Raw genomic sequence first — 22130 nt, forward strand, 5'->3', positions numbered from 1 at the left:
ACTCAGTTCCTGATCTCATTACAGCCTTGGTTCAAACATAGATAAAAGAGCTGAACTCCAGAGGTGAGGTAAAAATGACTGCCCTTGACATCAAGGCAACATTTGATGAAATGTGACATCAAAGACCCCCAGGAAAACTGGAGTCAATGGGAATCAGGTGGCAAACTCTCCGTTAGTTGGAGCCACAAAGGAAGATGGTTGTGGCTGTTGGAGGTCAATCATCTCAATTCCAAGCCATAGCTGCAGGAGTTCTTCAGGGTGGTGTCCTAGGCCCAACCATCTACAGCTGCATCATCAATGACCTTCCTCCCATCACAAGGTCAGAAGTGGAGATGTTCGTGATGATTGCACAATGTTCAGCACACTTTTCGACTACTCAGATACTGAAGCAGTTCATGTCGACATGCAGCAAGACCTGGACAATATTCAGGCTTGGGTTGACAAGTGGAAAATAACATTCACACCACCAAAGTGTCAGGCAATGACCATCTACAACAAGAGAGAATATAACTATTGCCCCTTGACATTTCCTCCTATCAACATCCCGAAGTTACTGTTGATCAGAAACTTAACTTGATTAGTCATATAAATACTGTAGCTACAAGTACAGGTCAGAGGCAAGGAATCCTCACTTCTTCACTCCCAAAAGCTTGTCCACAATCTACAAGCCACAAGTCAGGAGGGCGATGGAATACTCTCCCCTTGCCTGGATAAGTGCATCTTTCAACAACACTCAAGAAGCTTGACATGATCTGGGACAAAGCAGTCCACCTGATTGGCACCCTATCCACAAACATCCATTCCCTCCACCACCGACACACACTGGCAGCAGAGGATACCATCTATAAGATGCACTGCAAGAATTCACCAAGGCTCCTGAGGCAACACCTTCTAAACCCATAACCATTACCATCTAGAAGGACAAGGGTAGCAGACAGATGGAAATTCTCCTCCAAGCCACTCATCATACTGAAATATATCACCATTCCTTCACTGTCACTGGTCAAAATCCTGGAACTCCCTCCCTAACAGCACTATGAGTATACCTACACCACATGGACCTCAGCAGTTCAAGGCAGTAACTCACCACCACCTTCTCAAGGGATTTTAGGGATGGGCAACAAATGCTGGCCTAGCCTGCAAAGCCCATATCCCATGAATGAATTTTTAATAAAGTGCTGTCTTGATGCCATCAATTTAATTTTAGTAACGTCAGAAATATATAAAAAATGTGTTGATCTGAAACGCGGTGACTCACATTTCTTCCTTAAAATGATTTTCCTCATCTCGACATACTAGAAATATCCAAAGCTTATTTAAATCTGCAGTATGCTTAATCCATGGGAGGTTTCCATTTCCTGTGTCTAAGACTAATGGACTGAGTAATAATTTCTGAAGGGAACAGATGGGATTCATTTTCTGCATGGTTCAGGTACTTCACTGAGCACAACTATAATCTAATTTGTTATTACTTCCTACAGGTTTAAACTCACTTCTGCAACTCGGCACGGTAGCACAGTGGTTAGCACTGCTGCTTCACAGCTCCAGGGACCTAGGTTCGATTCCCGGCTTGGGTCACTGTCTGTGTGGAGTTTGCACATTCTCCTCATGTCTGCGTGGATTTTCTCCGGGTGCTCCGGTTTCCTCCCACAGTCCAAAGATGTGCGGGTTATGTTGATTGACCATGCTAAAAATTGCCCCTTAGAGTCCTGAGATGCGTAGGTTAGAGGGATTAGCGGGTAAATATGTAGGGATATGGGGCTGGGGCCTGGGTGGGATTGTGGCCGGTGCAGACTCGATGGGCCAAATGGCCTCTTTCTGCACTGTAGGGTTTCTATGATTCTGTGATTCTAACTCCTTTCCAAATACAGTTAATTGACCCATAACTCCATCGGAGTGGCAATCAGCGGCAGACTGGACATCGGGAGGGCGAGGTGGGGTGTTGGATGGAATGAGTTGGACTTCTGGGCAGGTTGGATAGCTGAGAGATCAGACATCGGGGGGGTGGTTGGACATCAGAGAGGTGGATAAATTAGACAACGGGTGGTGCGGGTCCATTTAGGGGTTGAGTTGGGTCGGCGGTGGTGGGAGTGGCTGTGGGGGTCAGGTCTGGTGGGGTTGGGGCGTCAGGTCATGAGGGTGAGGGTCAAGTCTGATCTGGTCGGAGTGGGTGGTCAGGTCGAGCTGGAGGTGGGGAATCAATATCATAGCAGTGGCATACAAACTCACTGGAAATATTTTTATTTACATATTCTACATTTCAAATCCCAGGTTGTGGTGCCAAATCGATTGGATTTCCCTGAGAATTTTAGCACTGGGAACTGACAACAATAGAAACTAAAATTTCGGCCTCAATAGTTCAAGCAAATTACTCCATAACTTTGGTAACTGTAAATGGCCTTCCATTGTGACTTTTGGATTAATCACAATCACAGAATCATAGAATCCCTGCTGTGTAGATAAAAGAGGTTATTCAGCCAATCACATCTTTAACAACTCTCTGACAGAGTATCTCACCCAGGCCCTCTCCCCTGCCCTATCCCCATAACCTCACACATTTCTCATGGTTAATTCATCTAACCTACACATTTTGCGACACTAAGGGGCAATTTAGCATGACCAATCAACCTAACCTGCACATCTTTGGACCGTGGGAGGAAACCGGAGCACCCAAAGGAAACCCACGCAGACATCGGGGGGGAGAACGTGCAAACTCCACATGGACAGTCACCCAAGGTCAGAATGGGACCCGGGTCCCTGGTGGTGTGAGACAGCAATGCTAACCACTGTACCACCATGCTGTCCTAAAAGCAGCCTCTGAATTTGATGTATGATTAATTTCGAACAGAAAGCTCCATTATAATCCAGTAAGTGAAACTGCAGAAAAAGAGTTGCATCACCTCCCCAACATCAGCTGACCCATTGAACCATAAAAATTAAGCACAGATCACTGGGTTCACCATCTGTTCACCCTCTTTGCTGGAGCAATTCGAACACAAGAAAGACTTTTTTTTATGCCTTTATGACCTCAGGATATTCCAAAGAGCTTTACAAGTACTTTTTAAGTAAATTCAATGTAGGGAACACGGCAGCCAATTTGCACAGGGCATGTTCCCACATCAGCAAGGTGAAAATGACCAGTATGTGTGGCATTGATTAAGAAATTGGCCAAGACAATGGGAGATAACTCCATCATCCTTCTTCAAAACAGTGCCAGGGAATCTCTTATATATATATGAGGGAGCAGTCGGGACCTCAGCTCAATGCCCCATCTGAAAGATCACACCTCCAATAATGTAGTGTTCCCTCTCTGCATTGAAGTGTCAGCCTAGATTTCTTTCTCTTTTGAGTGTCTGTGTCCAAAACAAGCTCGAGTGAAGCCACAATACCCACACCACAATATCCATAATGTGGTCATGCGATTGTCCAGACTAAACGAGTAGAGTGCAGTAAATGTACAATCAAAACAGAGCTCCCCAACAGAATTTCAATCTACACTTCAATCCCAAAATAATGATGCTTTCCGATACGCTGAAGCAATGCATCTTTCGAATCGGTACTGGGCAAAATCCAGAAAGCACCTAAGCGTACTGGATTAAATGCGTTATATAGTGCTCTGCCGTACTTGGAGTTATTTTTTTAAGTAAAGCATGTAGCCTCATCACATTGCTCAATCATTAAACATTAATCACTTCTTAAACATTTGTATCCTCTGAATATTAAGTTTAAATTGAGAATTAAAGAACTTGCTGAGAATTGCAAATCTTTTGTATTCATCTCAGTCATAGTGTTTGAAATATGAACCACAATAGGTTTATAGTTCATTAACAATAAGATCTCTGTCAGTGTCACGTTGTGCTATTACCATTGCAATCTCATGTGTGCTTCGTAGATGAGGAGGAACAGAAAGCAGGCACTTCAGCTTTGCAGAATCTCTCTCCTGCAATAAAGTGAAAGGTGGACAAGTACATCAGCTCAAACTCAAAAAGCTTAAGGCACATTGGTAAACTGCAACAGAAGGCATAACTACATGAAATAAGGCACCTTCACTAAGGGGTAGCTGTGATGGTGGTGTAGCGGTGGCATAGTGGTAATGTCTCCAGACTAATAATCCGAAGGCCTAAATGCTCTGGGGACACAGATTCAAATCCCACAACAGCAACTGGTAGGATTTAAATTCAATTAATAAATTTAGAATTAAAGGTGACCACAAAACCATTGTCAACTGTTGTAAAAACCCATCTGGTTCACTTTAGGGAAGGAAATCTGCCATTCTTACCTGGTCTAGCCGACATGAGACACCAGATCAACTTGAATGTCCCCTTGCTAGGGTAAGCCACTCAGCTGTATCCACCCTCTACTAAGTCGAAAAGGAATCAAACTGGAGGGATTAACACATCAAATCATTCACCAGTAAAGACAACGGCAAACCCTGCAAAGTTCTCCTTAATAACATCTGGGGGCTAGTGCCAAAATTGGGAGAGCTGTCTCGCAGAATAGTCAAGCAACAGCCTGACATAGTCATACTCATGAAATCATACTCTACAGACAATGTCCTAGACACCACCAGCACCATCACTGCATATGGCCTGTCCCACTGATAGGACAGACACAACAGACATGGTGGCACAGTGGCATACAGTTAGAAGGGAGTTCCACTCAGCAGAGGGTATGAAAATTCTACCCAGAGAGTCTTAGTCTGTATCTATATAATCTGTACTTAAACATAATATTGAACAGCAGGTTATATAAATTGTATCACTAACACTTTTGTTCTTTGTAAAGTTGTGAATGTTGAACAGCAATTCCTTGCCGAAATCTAACTCTCTTGTCAGGTGATATGCCACCCATTGTAAGACCTTGGCTTTTTGAATGTACCTGAAAAACAAAACAATAATTCAGTAGAGTGAACAAAGGCAGAGTGTTAGAAATTTTCAAAAGAATTTAGTTTTAATTTTTTGTTGCAGCAGGTTATGATTATTACCTTCCAAACCCACGACCACTTCCATGTAGGACAAGGGCAGCAGATACATGGGAACACAACCACCTGCAAGTTCCCCTCCAAGCCACTCACTGTCCTAACTTGGAAATATATCGCCGTTCCTTTGCAGTCCCTGGGTCAAAATCCTGGAATTCTCTCCTTAATGGCATTGTGGGTCAACCCACAGCACATGGACTGCAGCGATTCAAGAAGATAGCTCACCATCACCTTCTCAAGGGCAACTAAGGATGGGCAATAAATGCTGGCCTGCCAAGCCCATGTCCCATGAATGAATAAAAAAAATACATCCATTGCTAACATCTGAATAACTTTAAAGTTTATTTATTAGTCACAAGTAAGGCTTGCATTAACACTGCAATGAAGTTACCGTGAAATTCCCCTAGTCGCCACACTCCAGCGCCTGTTCGGGTCAATGCAACTAACCAGCACGTCTTTCAGACTGTGGGAGGAAACCGGAGCACCCGGAGGAAACCCATGCAGACACGGGGAGAACGTGCAAACACCACATAGACAGTGACCTAAGCCGGGAATCAAACCCAGATCTCTGGCACTGTGAGGCAGCAGTGCTAACCACTGTGCCACAGTATTACTTTAATATCAATGTTCATTTTTTTCCCATTCCCAGAATTAGAAAGCCGATGAGCAAAGTAGATGGGGCAAGTCCTTAATCCATCTCCTTGCTTACTCCACAAACCAATTCAAATTGAATCTAAATTCATGGTCCCCACAAAAGAGACAAACTAGATATTTATTATCGTGCCACTGTACATACGAAACAAACACAATGGGCAGAATGTTAACTGTCTAGGGAAGCTGGGTTTGGTTGCGTGCGGAGAACTAAATCCCTAAAAGTGACATTCGTCAGAAAGCTACCACTTTGCCCACCATGGAATCGGAGCAGGCGAGGGGTCAACAACAGAAATGTCCATTCACCTCGGACGGGAATTTCCAGTTTCGCTCGAGCACGGCTGTAAAATCCCGCTCATAGGGTCAGGATTATCACGCACCCTCCCAGCTTTGCAGGTGAGACGGGATTCCCAGCTTACCAGTAGAACTGTGGGCTAAGTAATTGTAATAATTAGTAATTAGGTCATTAGCTGCTGTCCTAACCAACCTTTCTGGGTTTAACAGCCCCTGTGCACCTATTCCTGAGCTTGTCAACAACTCGCCAGGATCAACCAGGCATGTCCACAGCAGTGAGCCTCTTCATAAAACTGACAGGTTGGGAAGCCGCTAATTTTTAATCATTGGAACGATACAGCTCCTGTCATTCCTAGGTGAGAGATTGCTGTTCACACCACTTCTGAGCGTATGCCTTCGCTGCTTAACAGGTGATTTCCAATCTCTTGGTCAGTTCATCTTTCTTTCACTTCACTTGTGTTGAGCTGCACTTCCCTGATACCAGCCTTCACTGACGCGTGGGGGCAATTTATGCACCTCCATCTTATGCCTCTGATAAGGAACAAAAGGAACACCAATAGCACCAGTAGCAGCACCAAAATCAGGAGCACCAACTAACGGTTTCCAAGTCACATGTGGCTCCACAGAAGGGTGAAGAGGGACACAGAGATTCATTTCCAAGGAAGTGAGACCACCACTCCCATCACATGATCTAAAGGCAGAGGGTCAGTTCTCTTGACACGTTTGAGCACCAGTGCCTCAAGAGTTTCAAGCTCTCAAGACAGATTGTTGCTGACATCTTCAGCCTCCTGTAACAAGACCTCCTTCCCAGTGGACTAGGTGGGTAAGCATTTGCACTGGCCATCACTGAAGGGCTACCCTCACCTCCCCCCCACCTGTCCCCCAAACTTTTGTGAGGAGCAACTGTGAGGCATGAGTTTAAGATAGCAAAAGGATTAGGGTGAATATTGACTGTCCAGATGGACAGAGGGGAATGAGTGTGTAATGAAGCACTTTTACACACCATTAGAAACACAAGAGATATTTATTAATAAGATAAACTGTACAGAGACCAACAGCCCATAGAGCTGCCCTCGGGCAGCCACATGGCTGCCCCAATCCCCGAAATGTCTTCTGCCCAAGAGAGGACTCCATCCCCTGGGTTGAGTACCCATTCTCATCTCAATAGGTTCCCAAGCCAGGCGACCCTCTTCTGCCGTGTTGCCCTCAAAGGGACAATCACCGCAAAGCACCACAGAGTGGAACTGCAAGGTGTTTGATCCTGAGGAGAATGTGCAAGAGAATACTGGGAAAGGCAGAGTTTAGGGCTTGGCACCAGGAAGTGTCATGCTAATTACTTCCCTGGCCTCCCGAGGTCCTGGGCCCAGTGGCACAGCGATTAGCACTGCTGCCTCACAGTGCCAGGGACCCGGGTTCAATTCCGCCCTTGGGTGACTGTCTGTGTGGAATTTGCACATTCTCCCCGCGACTGCGTGGGTTTCCTCCGGGTGCTCCGGTTTCCACCTACTGTCCAAAGATGTGCATTGGGTGGATTGGCCATGGTGAATGTGTGGGGTTACTGGAATAGGGCGGGGGAGAGGGCCTCTTTAAGATACTCTCTCAGAGAGTCAGTGCAGACTCAATGGACAGAATGGCCTCCTTCAGCACTGTAGGGATTCTATGATTCTCACTGTACTGTCTCCAGGTTGGAGAGACTAGAAATCCTTCTTTTGACAAATTTGGTCTGACATCCTGCCTGTGCTCTCTAATTGGTTGGGAAAGCCAGAAGCAGAATGCTATTAAAGTGTTAAAGAGACAAAGCCCAGTGTAGATTGCAATGGCGTCCCAACCCATTAAAAGTCGTACCATTTCAGCTGACAGTATCATTTCAAAATTCTCCCGATGGGTCAATATACAGAAATAGGAAGTTCCCTGAACCTTCTGATTACTGAAGTGTTAAAATAATATTTGAAGTACATTTTTGCCTTGTTCAGCAGCTTGGATATTTGCACATTATCTGGTCAGCAGTTCATGTAGAGTATTTACAGCCTGACCAGGATATTTCTGCGAGGCTTGTAATATTAATGGTGCCAGCATACATTAGTACTTTGGAAATGAATGGCTACATAGCAAGCAATCATTGATCATTTTTAAAATCATATTACGGGATGTGAGCGTGGCTGGCTAAGCCAGTATTTTTATTGTCCATCCCTAATTGCCCTCGAGAAGGTTGTAGTGAGCTGCCTACTTGAACTGCTGCAGTCCCTGAGGGTAGATACACCCATCGTGCTGTTAGGGAGTTCCAATATTTTGACCCAGTATAATGAAAGAATGATGATGTAGTTCCTAGTCAGGATTGTTTATGGCTTGGAGGGGAACTTGCATGATGTTCCCATGCATCTGCTGCCCTTGTCCTATGAGGTGTTAGAGGTTGCAAGATTGGAATGGGCTGTCAAAGGAGCCTTGCTGAGTTCCTACAATGCATTTTGTAGATGGTACACACTGCTGTTACTGTGTGTCTGTGTTAGAGAGAGTGGATGTTGGAAGTGATGGATGGGGTGCCAATCAAGTGGGCTGCTTTATCCTGGGTGGTGTTGAGCTTTTTGAGTGTTGCTGGAGCTGCACTCATGCAGGCAAATGGTCAGTATTTCTTTCCAATCCTGACTTGTGCTTTGTAGATGGTGGACAGGCTTTGGGAAATCAGGAGGTGAGTTACTGTCCACAGAATTTCCAGCCTCTGACCTGCTCTTGTAGCAACAGTATCTATACAGCTGGACTAGTTCAATTTCTGGTTTGTCAGCCCAATTCTGGATATTGTCCGGGTCCTGCTGCATTTGGACATGAACTGCTTCAGTACCTGACGAGTCTTAACTTTCTCTCTTCTCTAAGGAGAATACCAGTTACTATTTCTCTCCACATAACTGGTGTCCATCAACCCTGGGACCGTTCCAGTACATCTCCTCTACACAGTCTCTAATCTTGACATCCTTCCTAAAGTGTGGTGCTCGGCATTGTTCACCATATTCCAGATTGAATCTAATCGTGTTTCATAAAGGCTTAACAGGCAAAAACCTTCCTTTTGTATTCTAAGCCTCAAATTATAAAGTCATGGATTTCATATGCCTTTTTAAGTCTTTTCAATTTAACCAGTACTTTGTATCAACCAATTTTCAAAGATTAGACAACAAACCTGCTAACCCTTTGAATTGTGCTTGTGATTTAGGTTGTATATCATAGATATTTGGTCTCATATCGGAAACTGAATACCCCACAAAACAGCTTGCACACCTGAGTAATACTGCTGACCACACTTTTCGGCAAATCACAGTGAGTTCAACAACAAAAGGGCATGTAAAGGCATGCTTGGACGCTTACACAGAGCTCCACCCCTTGGGTAGCTTACTTTTAATGTTCAAAGTGTGAGAGCAGACACAATACATAACACTAGAAGGAATTAAAAGTAAATTTAAGAAATGCCAAGGAACTACAACAAATAGCCACTTGTAAAACTCTGCTTTGCACTTGCTGGAGTTACACTACAGCCAGTGTAAAGCTTCAATGATGTGAGGAGTCTCACTATTTTTGTTTGAATGCACGGAGGAGTCAGATTGCTGACCTCACTCTTAAGTAACACTGTCAAATTTCCATCAGTTGTAATGTATATTATATTACATTGGGGAATAGGAAGTCCCTGTATTTTTATGCTATAAGGAAGGATGAGAACATTTAAGAGGCTCACGAGCTAAAGTCACCATAGTCCCAGATGACCATAGACTGCTCTCCGCACTTTGACGGAGAGAGCTGACTGGCGGTGATTTAACCTGAGGATCACCACACCTCAGGTGAGTGGCCAGGTTGAGAAGGCAGGGCTTCATGAATAACCTCAGCCAGTCTGGGAATTGAACCCGCGCCAGTACCGATCGGAATGTCATATTCTGAACTTCAAACTAAATTTATATTTTTTAAAAAGTGCTTTCAATCAGTTATAAAATGCTGGCATCTAACTGTCTAATTTCCCTTGAACTGACTGGCTTGCTAGGCCATTTCAGAAGGTAGTTAAGAGTCAACCACATTGCTGTGGATCTGGAGACAAATGTAGACCAAACTGGGTAAGGATGGCAGATTTCTTTCCTTAAAGAGGCAGCAATTGATCATTGTGATTCAGCCTCTCGCCATTCAAGGAGATGTTGAGTTCCTCTTTGGCACTGGCATTGTAGAGGTGGAATAAAGTTGAGACTGTTCTTTTGATGCTGGGCTGACAGTGCCATGTCTTGCAGTAGTTAGCCAGCTTTGCTGCATCATTGTTTAGTGTTACCACTAGTTTAGAAAATGCCAGAGTCCGAGGGGCAGAGCAGATATTGTCAGCATTGGTAAACCTTCGAGACAGGGTTGGAGGTAGGTCATTGATTGTAAAGGGTTGGCACTAGAACAGATCCCCGGAGAAGACAGTTGGACTGTTTCCTCCAGGTGCTTGTCTCATCACCCCTGTACACCCTGAACCATCCATCCCAGAGTAATAGTTCAATGGCATCAATAACCCACGGAGGGAGGACTTTTGAGATTTTGATAAGGAGACCACTGTGCCAGACCATATCGTATGCTGCAGTGCGATTGAGAAAGGCAGCGTCTGGTTTAAGGTTTGAAGTAATTTTCAATCAAGCTGGTTAGGGCAAGGACCTGGTCACATGCGTATGTTCAGCTTGTTCAGCTTTCAAAGTTTTCTCCACCTCTGGCTCGATCTGTTGGAGGATGAGACAGCCCAAGACCTTGCAGCACACAGAGAGCAAAGATATTGATCGGTAGATTGAAGATACGTTTAGGTCTTTGCCTGGTTTTGGGAGGCTGATGACTTTGCCATGTGTCAGGCAGTTTTCCTTTGCAGACAATCACTGTGAGGAATTGAGCCAATCAGCAGCGGGCATGTGGGCCAAGGTGTTTGAATAACTCGGGAAGAATGTTGTCCTAGCCGGCAGCAGTGCTGGGCTTGATTTGTTGTAGCAAAATGTCCATCTCCACTGCAGTGAAGGGTTCAGGACAGGATTTGAAGTTGTAACGCCTTCAAAAGACTCTGCACTCAGTCTTTATTTGTTTTTTTCACTTCTTTCTCCATGGCGCCTTTCCCTTCTGGAAGAGATGGGTCGCTACTTTGTTGGCATTTACAGATGGTCAGCTTGGTGTTAGTTGTTGCTGGGCTGCTCCAAGGTGGTGTAGGAGCATGTAGCATTTCTGGCTGGAACGGGTGAAGCTCAGGTTTCTGGTGGTCTCTTCCCATTTAGCTCGGCCAGCAGAGCCCAAGGACTCCATCAAGTGATCAGCTTGATGGGGTCCTTGGGCTCCTTTGGAGCGCTCCGAAAGCTAGTGGCATTTGCTACCAAATAAACGTGTTGGACTTTAACTTGGTGTTGTTAGACTCCTTAGGGAGTAAGTTACCAGCTTGGATTTCCCTTGCTTATTGTGGGAAGAACCTACGTCATTTCACAGTAACTTCATTGCAGTGTTAATGTAAGCCTTACTTGTGACAAATAAATAAACTTTACTTTACTTTTATGTCAGAATTTCACACTCCCCCACTGGTGGGATTTTAGATGGGGAGGGTAAACTGGATGAATTCTGGGTTCCTGTCCCCCTCACCATGTATCGATTTTATACTGAGGTAGGCAAGATCTCAAACGGTAAGCCTGCCCTTGCCCCAATTGAGGCTCTTTAGTGACTAATTATTGGCCACTTAAGGGCTGTTTTCCACCGAGCCTCCGTTTTAGGCTAGAGGACAGGGGTATTTGTGTTAGAAGCCTCCTTTTGTCTGTGGGTGCCCATCCCCTTAAGTTCCAGTGGTCGCTGGGACTCCCTCCCACACACCACCACACACCCTCCCCCCCTCCCCTTTCCCTTTCCTCTGACACCCTGATTGCCGTTATTGCTCCTCCCTAGACCTTTCCTACTCTCCTTGCTCTGGAATTTCCTTTTCAACCCACTGCAGCTCTTGTCACTGCAACTGGAAAGCTACCAACCAATCTGCTTGGCCAACAGCTCTCTAAGGCGGGACGTCCTCCTGAATGAGTGGCAGAACTCCCACCTGCAGCCACTTAATGCTCGTTCGAGCATGAGATGGCGATGGGGCACTCAGTCAGTGGGGAATCTTTGGATAAGGGAAACCTTCTGAAAAATTCAGACGATACAGCACGACAGATGACGGCCTTGCCAGTGTAAGGATAAAAAAAGAGTAGTTAAGGTGAATAGGCCAAATGCATTTAAGGGAAAACTAGATAAGTGGATAAGGGGTAAAGAATATTGGGATAGTCTTGAAAATCTTCCTGAAAAATGTGACAGTGTTTGGAGTGGTGGAGATTTACAGGTTAACTTCACACAGTAAGATTTTGGAAGCTGTGAAAGAGTCATTCAGAGTCGAAACATTGGGCGTGATTCTCTGGCCTCCCAGCCGTGTGTTTATTGGCAGTGAAAGACGGCGTGCCATTCGCTGACAGCGGGATTCTCTGGTCCTGCCGCTGTCGATGGGGTTTCTCATTGAAGGCACCGCACGCCCCTGGGAGACCCATGCACAGGGGTGCACTACCAATGGGTCCAGAGAATCCTGCTGGCGTGAATAGTCAGAGAATTCCGACCATTATTTAGCCCTGTTTCTCTCTCCAAAGTTGTGTCAGACCTGCTGGGTTTTTCCAGCACCTTCAGTTTTTATTTCAGATCTCCAGCATCTGCAGTATTTTATTTTTACTTTGAGATTACTGTATATGTGTGTGTGCACATACTGAAAGCCTCATCCATACACACAAGCTCTCAGCGACACACAAAAGTGAACTCACGTACATACACAACCAGACACAGGCTCACATCTACTCACACTGTGTCGCGGCACAGTTGTTAGCACTGCTGCCTCACAGCACCAGGGACCTGGGTTCGATTCCTGGCTTGGGTCACTGTCTGTGTGGAGTTTGCATGTTCTCCCCGTGTCTGCGTGGGTTTCCTCCAGGTGCTCTGGTTTCCTCCCACAGTCCAAAGATGTGCGGGTTAGGTGGATTAGCCATGATAAATTGCCCCTTTAGTGTCAGGGGGACTAGCTAGGATAATAGGTTATGGGGATAGTGCCTGGCTGGGATTGTGGTCGGTGCAGACTCGATGGGCCGAATGGTCTCCTTCTGCACTGTAGGGATTCTATGATAAACTCACATCCACCAACATTCAAGTTCACATCTACCCACACATGCTGACATACACGTTCACACACACAAGTTCATATCTCGCTGCACAGGTTGTAACACAAGTCACATAGAGGCGCCGCTGTTCGCCTTGCTCCGAAATACAATACTGTATTTTCTGTTTACACATGGCAACAGTTAGTCTGCCAAAATCTCTACTCGCCTAGCAATTGGACCCTCCCTTCAGGACGCTACATGAATCTAGATTTCATTGTGTATCTTTATCTACTGCCCCGCCAGCCACTTTACAATGTCCAGGATACTTCCCAGGAACGGATGATCAGTGGAATCGGGAAGCGCCGTCTGTCTCTAACATGGAGAGGAGTGGGGCAGTTGTCATCGGGAGGAGTCTGTATTATCTGACGTTGGGAAATATCAGTAATATTTCTCACTCACCCTTTTAAAACCAGGTTGATCCCGCAGATAGTTTTCACAATCTTGGCAACTCTTTGGAACTTGTGGTATCCTCGCTGTAAGCAACAAAACAGCAGGGAATTAGTCAGAATAAATGTTTGACTTTTTAACTCGCTGCAGCACATTTCAATGTGTGAAGAAACGGGTGTTCACATCTAACCTTACTGCCGTCCAGGTACATGGTTCCCTCAGATAGAGCAGGAAGGTGCAGAATGTGCTGCCATCCATCCCTTCCGCATTTTTCACGCAAGTGGAAATACAACAAAGCTTTGGCTGCTGCCTGACTAATGATATAAAAACCCCTCTAGCTGGGTAATTCAATCTCACCAGTCCAGTTTCTCAAAGCCTCTCGTGTGTTCCAGCACATTACATTTGGAACAATGTCAGCCTGACCAGATTACAACAGAAGGTGGCACGCCTGTTTCTGAAAAAGGTTAAACACTGGAATCCCTCCACATCCCAACTGCTCCTATTAATTGCTCGCTTACTCATTTTGCGACCATTGTTCCAGATATTTGACAGCAATACACAGTTAACACTAACTGCAAGTTCTCTCAGGAAAGCATGCCCCAACCTTTAACCACAATTTATTTCTCCTTGAATGTTGGCCAACCAGACGCATATTTCTAGCATTTTCTATTTGAATTTTGGAGCGTTTGGACGATAAATTCCTAATTTTTTTCTGTTTCTTCCCCGCTGCCATGTTTCTGATATTAAGCAGTCACCTGCTCCAAGCGTATAAGGCACAATCTGCGTCCATCTTGCGGTAGAGAGTTAATTGAATCGCACATGAGTGCAAATCCTGGTACCAACCTGTTATTCAAATCATAGAATCCCTGCAGTGCAGAAGGAGGCCATTCGGTCCATCGAGTCTGCACCGCCTCTCTGACAGAGTATCTTACCAGGTCCTCTCCCTCATCCTATCCCCCTAACTCAGTACCAAGGGTTTTACTGTCCAATTGTCAGTTCAATGATTCACTAGTGACTGCCCTTCCTTTTGGTTCCAAGTTGGATCCAAGATGACAACTGTGATCATTCAAAGGTCTGTTGACCTTGGCGGGATTTTCTGGTTTTGGGGAGAATGTGGCCGGAAAATCCCACCCTTAGAGTTGTGGGGCGAGATTTTCCAGCCGTGCTTCTCAAAACTGGAAAATCCCAACCAAGGCCAACAGACCTTTGCATGGTCCCCCCCCCCCCCCCCCCCCCCCCCGCCACTAAGATTCCCATGGTGGGTGGGATGAGAAATATCCCCCATAGAGTTTTACAGCACAGAAACAGGTTCTTTGGTCCATTGTGTCTGCACTGGCCATCAAGCACATAGAACCATAGAAACTAGAAGCAGAAGTAGGCCATTCGGCCCTTTGAGCCTGCTCCACCATTCATTTTGATCATGGCTGATCATCGAATTCAATATCCTGATCCCCCTTCCCCTCACATCCCATGATCCCTTTAGCCCAAAGAGCTATATCTAATTTATTCTTGAAATCAGACAATGTTTTAGCCTCAACTATTTTCTGTGATAGTGAATTCCACACATTCACCACCCTCTGGGTGAAGTAATTTCTCTTCACCTCAGTTCTAAAAGGTTTACCCATATCCTCAAACTATGACCCCGAGTTCTGGACTCCTCCCACCATTGGGAACATTTTTTCTGAATCTACCCTGTCTAATCCTGTTAGAATTTTATAAGTTTCTATGAGATCCCCACTCACTCTTCTAAACTCCTGTGAATATAATCCTAACCGATTTAGTCTCTCCACATATGACAGATCCGCCATCCCAGGAATCAGCCTTGTAAGTCTTTGCTGTACTCCCTCTATAGCAAGGCCATCCTTCCTCAGATAAGGACACTAAAACTGTACACAATACTCCAAGTGTGGCCTCACCAACACCCTATACAATTGCAACAAAATATCCCTATCCCCATATTCAGATCTTCTCGCTATGAAGGTCAACATACCATTTGCCTTCTTTACTGCCTGGTGTACCTGGAATTTTCAGTGACTGGTGCACAGGGACACCAAGGACTCGCTGAGTATCCACCTCTCTCAATTTACACCCAGTCAAGTAATATTCTGTCTTCCAATTATTGCTACCATAGTGGATAACCTCACATTTATCCAAATTATACTGCATCTGCCATGCATACGTCCACATATTCAGCTTGTCCAAATCACACTGAAGCATCTTTGCATCCTCGTCACAGCTCACCGTCCCACCCAACTTTATATCATCTGCATATTTGGAGATAATACATTTAGTTCCCTCTTCCAAATCATTAATATATAATGTGAACAGTTGGAGTCCCAGCACAGATCTCTGCTGAATACTACTAGTCACTGACTGCCAATGAGAAAAAGACTCATTTATGACAACTCTTTGCTCCCTATCTGCTAACCAGCTTTCTATCCATCTCAATCTATCTATTCTAATCCTGTTTTCCAGAACTTGGTCCATTGCTCTATACGCTATGTTGTTTCAAGTGCTCATCTAAAATTATTATCCTTCTGAGTATCATCTACAAATGACACAGCAATCCAAATTTCTGAATCAAATGATTTTGTGTATGGCAGTGGTCCCAGCACAAATCCTTGTAGATCATCACATCCCAATTGCTTTACGTCCTAGAAACTCCCCTTACCTACTAATCTCAATTCTCCATTTTGTAGCCGTTTTATATCCATCCTGCTGATTGGACCCAGGTCCCTGGACCCTGACTCCATATGCCCTGACCTTGGTCGCATTTAATGTTTAAATGGTACCTGATCAAAAACCTTCTGAAAGTCCACTTACATCGTCCTTGGTTCTTGTTGCTCTTCCTTTATTCTTTAAAGAATTCAGTAAGTTGCCCTTTTGAGAAATTTATAATATTAGTTTTTCCAATATAAATGATTTACCCTTTGATCTATTAGCAAACATTATAGTATTTTCCTCCCACTCATATTAATCTCCCACTCCTTGGTTTAGTTTATTCCCCTGTTTGAAAACAGGGATCACACTTGCTGTGAATGGGTCCTCTGGTACTACTCTTTTCCAATGATTCTAGATATAGACACAAGTGTCTATGATTTCCTCCCTCGTTCCTTTTTGTATCTTGGGGTGCCATCCATCCAGATGCAGTGTTTGTGGTGTTTTATCCTCATGAAGTTTTGCTAGTTTGCCAACTATTTCCTTTCTTTCGGTCATTAATAATGTAATATTCCCTCTTGGCCTCTTCTGTTGTTATCATTTAGTCTTTAGTGAGAACTGAAGCATAGTTATCTATTCCATATTCTTGCATTTTAGTATTATCTAAGGTAATTTTACTCATCCATTAATGGACCCAGCACTATGATAATTGTTCTTTTGATACTTACATGCCTATATAATACAACTTTTTAATAGTCTTTTGATACTTTTATCTCATTTTTTTGCATCCCTAATTGTCTTTTTAATTTTATCATAGTTTATCATATCCCTGTTTGCCATCCTCAGCTTTGTTTTTTGTGTACTTTGCAAATGCCCTTTCATTTCAGTTCTATCTTCACGTCTATCTATTTATCCACGTCATTCCACTTTTGGCTAATTTGTTATCATTCTTGGTGAGTTATATTTATCCTGAATTTTATTGATCTCCTGTTTAAATTTTTGTCGTTCTATTTGTTTCTCAATACTTGTCTTTAATTTCCATCCTAAACCTGTCCCAAATTAATATTGCCACAACATGTTTGTTTTTCTGGGAGATTCTGTTAGCACTTTTACTGCTATTTTTATCCAGCTTTGAATAAAGTGCAGTTTTTTACTGGAGGCATGGACTTTCCCATGTGAATGCTCCCATTCCAGTGCATTCCAGATCATAATAACACAGTGGGCACCATTTTACCATTTTGATTCTAAGTGCTGGGCAGACTTGAAACTGGGAGTGTTTCAGATCCGACTTTTAGAACCATTCTCAGGCACCCCCATACGCACTCTGCCTGAAAACATAGCAGCGATTCTGAATCGCGCTCCAGAAGCCTGGGTGGGGCTTAACACGCCCGAAATCCTGCAGCTCTGATCGGCGCCTTCAACTGCGCATGCACTGTAAAAAATAGATAGAAAAACGCTCCCCTGCCACATCGCTCCCGCGCCGGATAATGCTTCCCCCTGGCCCCCACAGGCATTTCCCCACCCCACAACATTACTGACCCCTTTATCCCCCCACCCACCCACTACCCAGACCGATCGCGGCCCCCTGCCCACCTTCCCTCTCATCGATCACACACAGACTGAAGCGGAGTGGCAGTGGACATCCTTCCCCCTCATTGAGCAGAGGTAGAGTGGCAGCGGGCCCCCCTGCCCCCTCCACCGATCTGAGTGGAGCCGTCTGACCCACCTCCCCCCTGCCCCGATCTGAGTGGAGCCATCTGACCCACCTCCCCCCGATCTGAGTCAGAGAGCCAAGTGGCCCACCTCCCTCCCCCCCACCGCCACCACCGATCTGAGTCAGAGAGCCATCTGACCCACCTCCCTGCCCCCCCCACTCCCCCCACAAACACAGTGGTACAGGGGTCAGTAAGTTTGGCGTGCAGCCCATTAAGTTAATTTAAGTGCATGCAAATGCATTTAAATTGACATTGCGCCCGCTTCAGGCGGCCATTTTCAGCCCTTGATAAAGGGGGAACCAGCGTGGAGGCGGGCACGGATTGCGCTACTCGCCTCACGCCTGACTTTACCAAGTTTTCGCGTCCAAAAATGGGCTCGACTTGATGGTAAAATCAGGCCCAGTGTGTGAAAAAAGAATTAATTTCCCAGATCATCTTTTTTAACCAATTATCTTAAATCGGTCTCCTCTGGTTACAGACCCTTCTGCTAGTGGAAACAGTTTAGTTTCTCTCCATCTACTCTATCACATATCTTATCATTCTGAAATCTCTATTAAGTCTACACTAAACTCCTTGGCTCTGAGGAAAACAATTCCAGATTCTCGTGAACCCTCTAATCCTCTAAGGCTTTACACCTTTCTTAATATTTGGTGCCCAGAATTGGACACAATACTCTAGCTGCAGCCTAACCAACAATATATAAAGATTTACCGTAACTTCCCTGATTTTGTACTATTTGCCTCTATTTATAAAATCAAGCATCCTCGATGCTGTTTTAACAACCTTGTCAACTTGTTCTGCCACATTCAAAGATTTATATATATGAATCCCCACATCCCTCTGTTCCTGAACCCCATTTAAAATTGTAGCATTGATCTTATATCGCTTTTCCTCATTTTTACTTCCAAAATGCAGAATAACTGTTACACCGGAATATGCAAGGCTTCAAAAACTGCTTGGAGTTGAATAAGGAAATATGTGACCTATAGGCTACATCCCACTTCCATCAGGAGAACAGCATTATTTGCACCAATTAATCACTTCATTCAAGTTTATTTGCAATTGGACCCATTCAGGCAGCATCTGGTGACCTTTTTCACATTAGTTAGATAGCAACACAGCATTGTATAAAGATTACAATGTGCCCTTGGTGAGACAGGTTGAGTGGTTGGGGTCTGGGAATGTGGGTCCACTTTAACCATGTATCGCAATGTCTTTGGCTCTTTTTGGGTTCAGCACACAAAGAGTAAAAACAGCTTCCTGTTTGGATGAACAGGGACACACTATGAAGCAGGTCTAAGGCAACATTGAGGATTGAAGGAACGGAGAGAGATAGGCAGGATAGCACCACAGGTAGTATTAGAGAGAGGGCAGATATATTAAATCATTATTTTTCTTCGGTATTTGTTAGGCAGTTAGAGTCCGTAGATATGACATTGAATAATGAGATGAATAATGAATTGAGTGCATTTAAAATATAAAAGGGATGGGTTGAATGAACGAATCAAACTCAAAGACGATTGTGTCCATGTATTTTAAAAGAAGCTAGGGAAGAGATAGCAGAAGTATTGCCACTCATATTTAATAATTTGCCAGAAAAACAAGCAGTGCCAGAGGAAAGACAGGTAGCTCATATAATTCCAATAGTTAAAAAGGAGGATAAAACATGGCCCTGCAATTATAAATTATCTTCACATCTGCAGGAGGAAAAATAATGAAATATCTATTAGAGAAGAGAATAGAAGAACATCCAGAAATTAAAAATACAATAATCAATAGTCAGTAGGGATTTCAAAAAGGAAAGTCTTGCTTCACTAACCTTTTTGAATTTTTGAAGAGGTAATAGAAAGCTTGGTCAACAATAATTTTGTAGATGTGATTAAAATGCATATTCAAAAGGTCTTTGATAAGATGTGCCATATTGGACGAATGAATGCCATAGAATTTGGAAGTGGAGATGCCGGCGTTGGACTGCGGTGAACACAGTAAGAGTTTTAACAACACCAGGTTAAAGTCCAACAGGTTTATTTGGTAGCAAATAAACCATTATTATTTGCTACCAAATAAACCTGTTGGACTTTAACCTGGTGTTGTTAAAACTCTTACTATAGAATTTGGAGTCAGTGGACAAGTGGCAGAATGGATTGCTAGCTGTTTTCAAGTCACAAAGAAGATGGTGGTAATAAAGCGTAGCTACTTAGAATGGCAGGAGTTGGAAAGTGGTGTTCCACAGGGGTCAGTGCTGTAACCATTGTGGCTCACAACTTACATGAACAATTCGAACTTTGGAACCAAAATCACGATTGCTACATGACACCAAATTAGAAGGGGGATCATCAATGCTGAGGAGGGCTGCAACATATAACATAAATATTAAGAGCAGGAGTATGCCATTCAGCCTCTCAAGCTTGCTGCACTATTTAATGAGATTTTGGTTGATCTGATTGTGGTCTCAACATCATGTTCCCTTTACCCCCAATACTTTTTGACTCCCTTGTTAGTTATGAATCTACCTACCTCTACCTTAAAATATACTCAATGAGCTTGCCTTCAGCCAAGTCTGGAGGAATGTTCCACAGACTTACAACCCTTTGAGAGAAAAATATTCTTGTCATTTCCCTCTTCTTTAAACTACATACCCTAGTTCTGGCCTCTTCCACAAGGAGAAACATCCTTCCAGTATCCACTCTGTCAAGCCCCCTCAGGATCTTAAATATTCCAATAAGATCAGCTCTCATGCTTTTAAATTCCAATAGATACAGAGCCAACCTGTCCAACTGTTCCTTATAAGATAGCTCCTTCATCCCAGGGATCAGTTTATGGAACTGTTTTTAATGCAGTTCTTTCTTAAATAAGGAGACCAAAATTTTACACAGTATTCTAGATGTGGTCTCACCAATGCCTTGTTCAACTGTAGCAAAACATCCCTATTTTATATTACATTCCCCTTAAAATAAATGACAACTTTCCATTTGCCTTCCTAATCATTTGCTGTACCTGCATACTAATTTCTTGTGATTCATGTACCAGGAGACCCAGATCCCTCTGTAGTTCAGAGTTCTGCAATCTTTCTTCATTTAAATAATATATGGTTTTCTATTCCTCCTGCCAAATTGACAAGAACACATTTTCCAACATTGTACTCTATCAGCAAAATATTTGCCCACTCACTAACCTATCTACATCCCTTTACAGACTCCTTATGCCCACTTCACAATTTACTTTCCCACCTCTTTTTGCGTCATCAGAAAATTTAGCAATTTTATACATTCAGTCCCTTCATCCAAATCATTGATATAGATTGTAAATAGTTGAGGCCCCAACAGTGATCCCTGGCGCGCTCCATTTATTACATCTTGCCAAAATGATCCATTTATGCCTATTATACGTTTCCTGTTAATTAATCAATCCTATATCCATGTTAATATATTAGCTACTACTGTATGAGCTTATTTTGTATAATAACCTTTAATGTGGTACCTTGTCAAATGCCTTCTGGAAATTTAAGTACGCCACTTTCAGAGGTTCCATTTTATCCGCCTTGCTTGTTACATCCTTACAAAACTCTAATATGTTAATTAAACATGATTTTCCTTTTCAAATCAGGGTGGCATAGTGGCACAGTGGTTAGCATTGCTGCCTCACAGCACCAGGGACCCAGGTTCGATTCCCAGATTGGATCACTATCTGTGCAGAATCTGCATGTGCTCCTCATGTCTCCTTGGGGTTCCTCCAGGTGCTCCAGTTTACTCCCACAGTCTGAAGGACCATGCTGGTTAGGTTCATTGGCTATGCTAAATTCTCCCTCAGTGTACCCGAACAGGCGCTAGAGTGTGGTGACTAGGGGATTTTCACAGTAACTGCATTGCACTGTTAATGTAAGCCTACTTGTGACAATAATAAATAAATAAACTTAAAACCATGTTGACTGCTCCTGGTTGCATTGAGATTTTCTAACTATCCACTATTACAGATGTTAAACAAACTTTGTTTCCAGGTATCTGTTTCCGTCCGTTCGAATAGAAGAGTCACATTTGTTAATTTCCAATCTGATGGTACCTTTCCAGAATCTAGAGAATTTTGGAAAATTAAATAAATGCACTCTCTCAGCAGCCACTTCTTTTAAGACCCTAGGATGAAGTTCATCAGGACCTGAAGACTTGTCAACTTCTGGTTATAACATTCTTTCTATTACTTTCCCCTGATGATTGTAATTATTTTAAGCTCCTCCTTCCCTTTCACTTATTATTTCATAATTAT

The 22130-nt window shown here is 43.8% G+C and overlaps 1 protein-coding gene across 1 annotated transcript in view; it reads right to left on the reverse strand.

The window, feature by feature from the left end:
- Nucleotides 1-13762, reverse strand: part of LOC144509810 (cyclic nucleotide-binding domain-containing protein 2-like) — a 32504-nt gene extending 18742 nt beyond the window's left edge. Inside the window, exons 1-4 of the mRNA XM_078238682.1 lie at nucleotides 13688-13762; nucleotides 13510-13583; nucleotides 4767-4878; nucleotides 3866-3940 (exon numbers count right to left, since the gene is read on the reverse strand). Of these exons, the coding sequence (XP_078094808.1) occupies nucleotides 3866-3940; nucleotides 4767-4878; nucleotides 13510-13583; nucleotides 13688-13708 (282 nt within the window). The 5' untranslated portion in view covers nucleotides 13709-13762. The remainder of the gene's footprint in view (nucleotides 1-3865; nucleotides 3941-4766; nucleotides 4879-13509; nucleotides 13584-13687) is intronic.
- Between the last annotated feature and the right edge of the window lie 8368 nt (nucleotides 13763-22130).

This window comes from Mustelus asterias, chromosome 1 (genome assembly GCF_964213995.1).
Source record: "Mustelus asterias chromosome 1, sMusAst1.hap1.1, whole genome shotgun sequence".
In the NCBI taxonomy this organism is placed as follows: domain Eukaryota; kingdom Metazoa; phylum Chordata; class Chondrichthyes; order Carcharhiniformes; family Triakidae; genus Mustelus; species Mustelus asterias.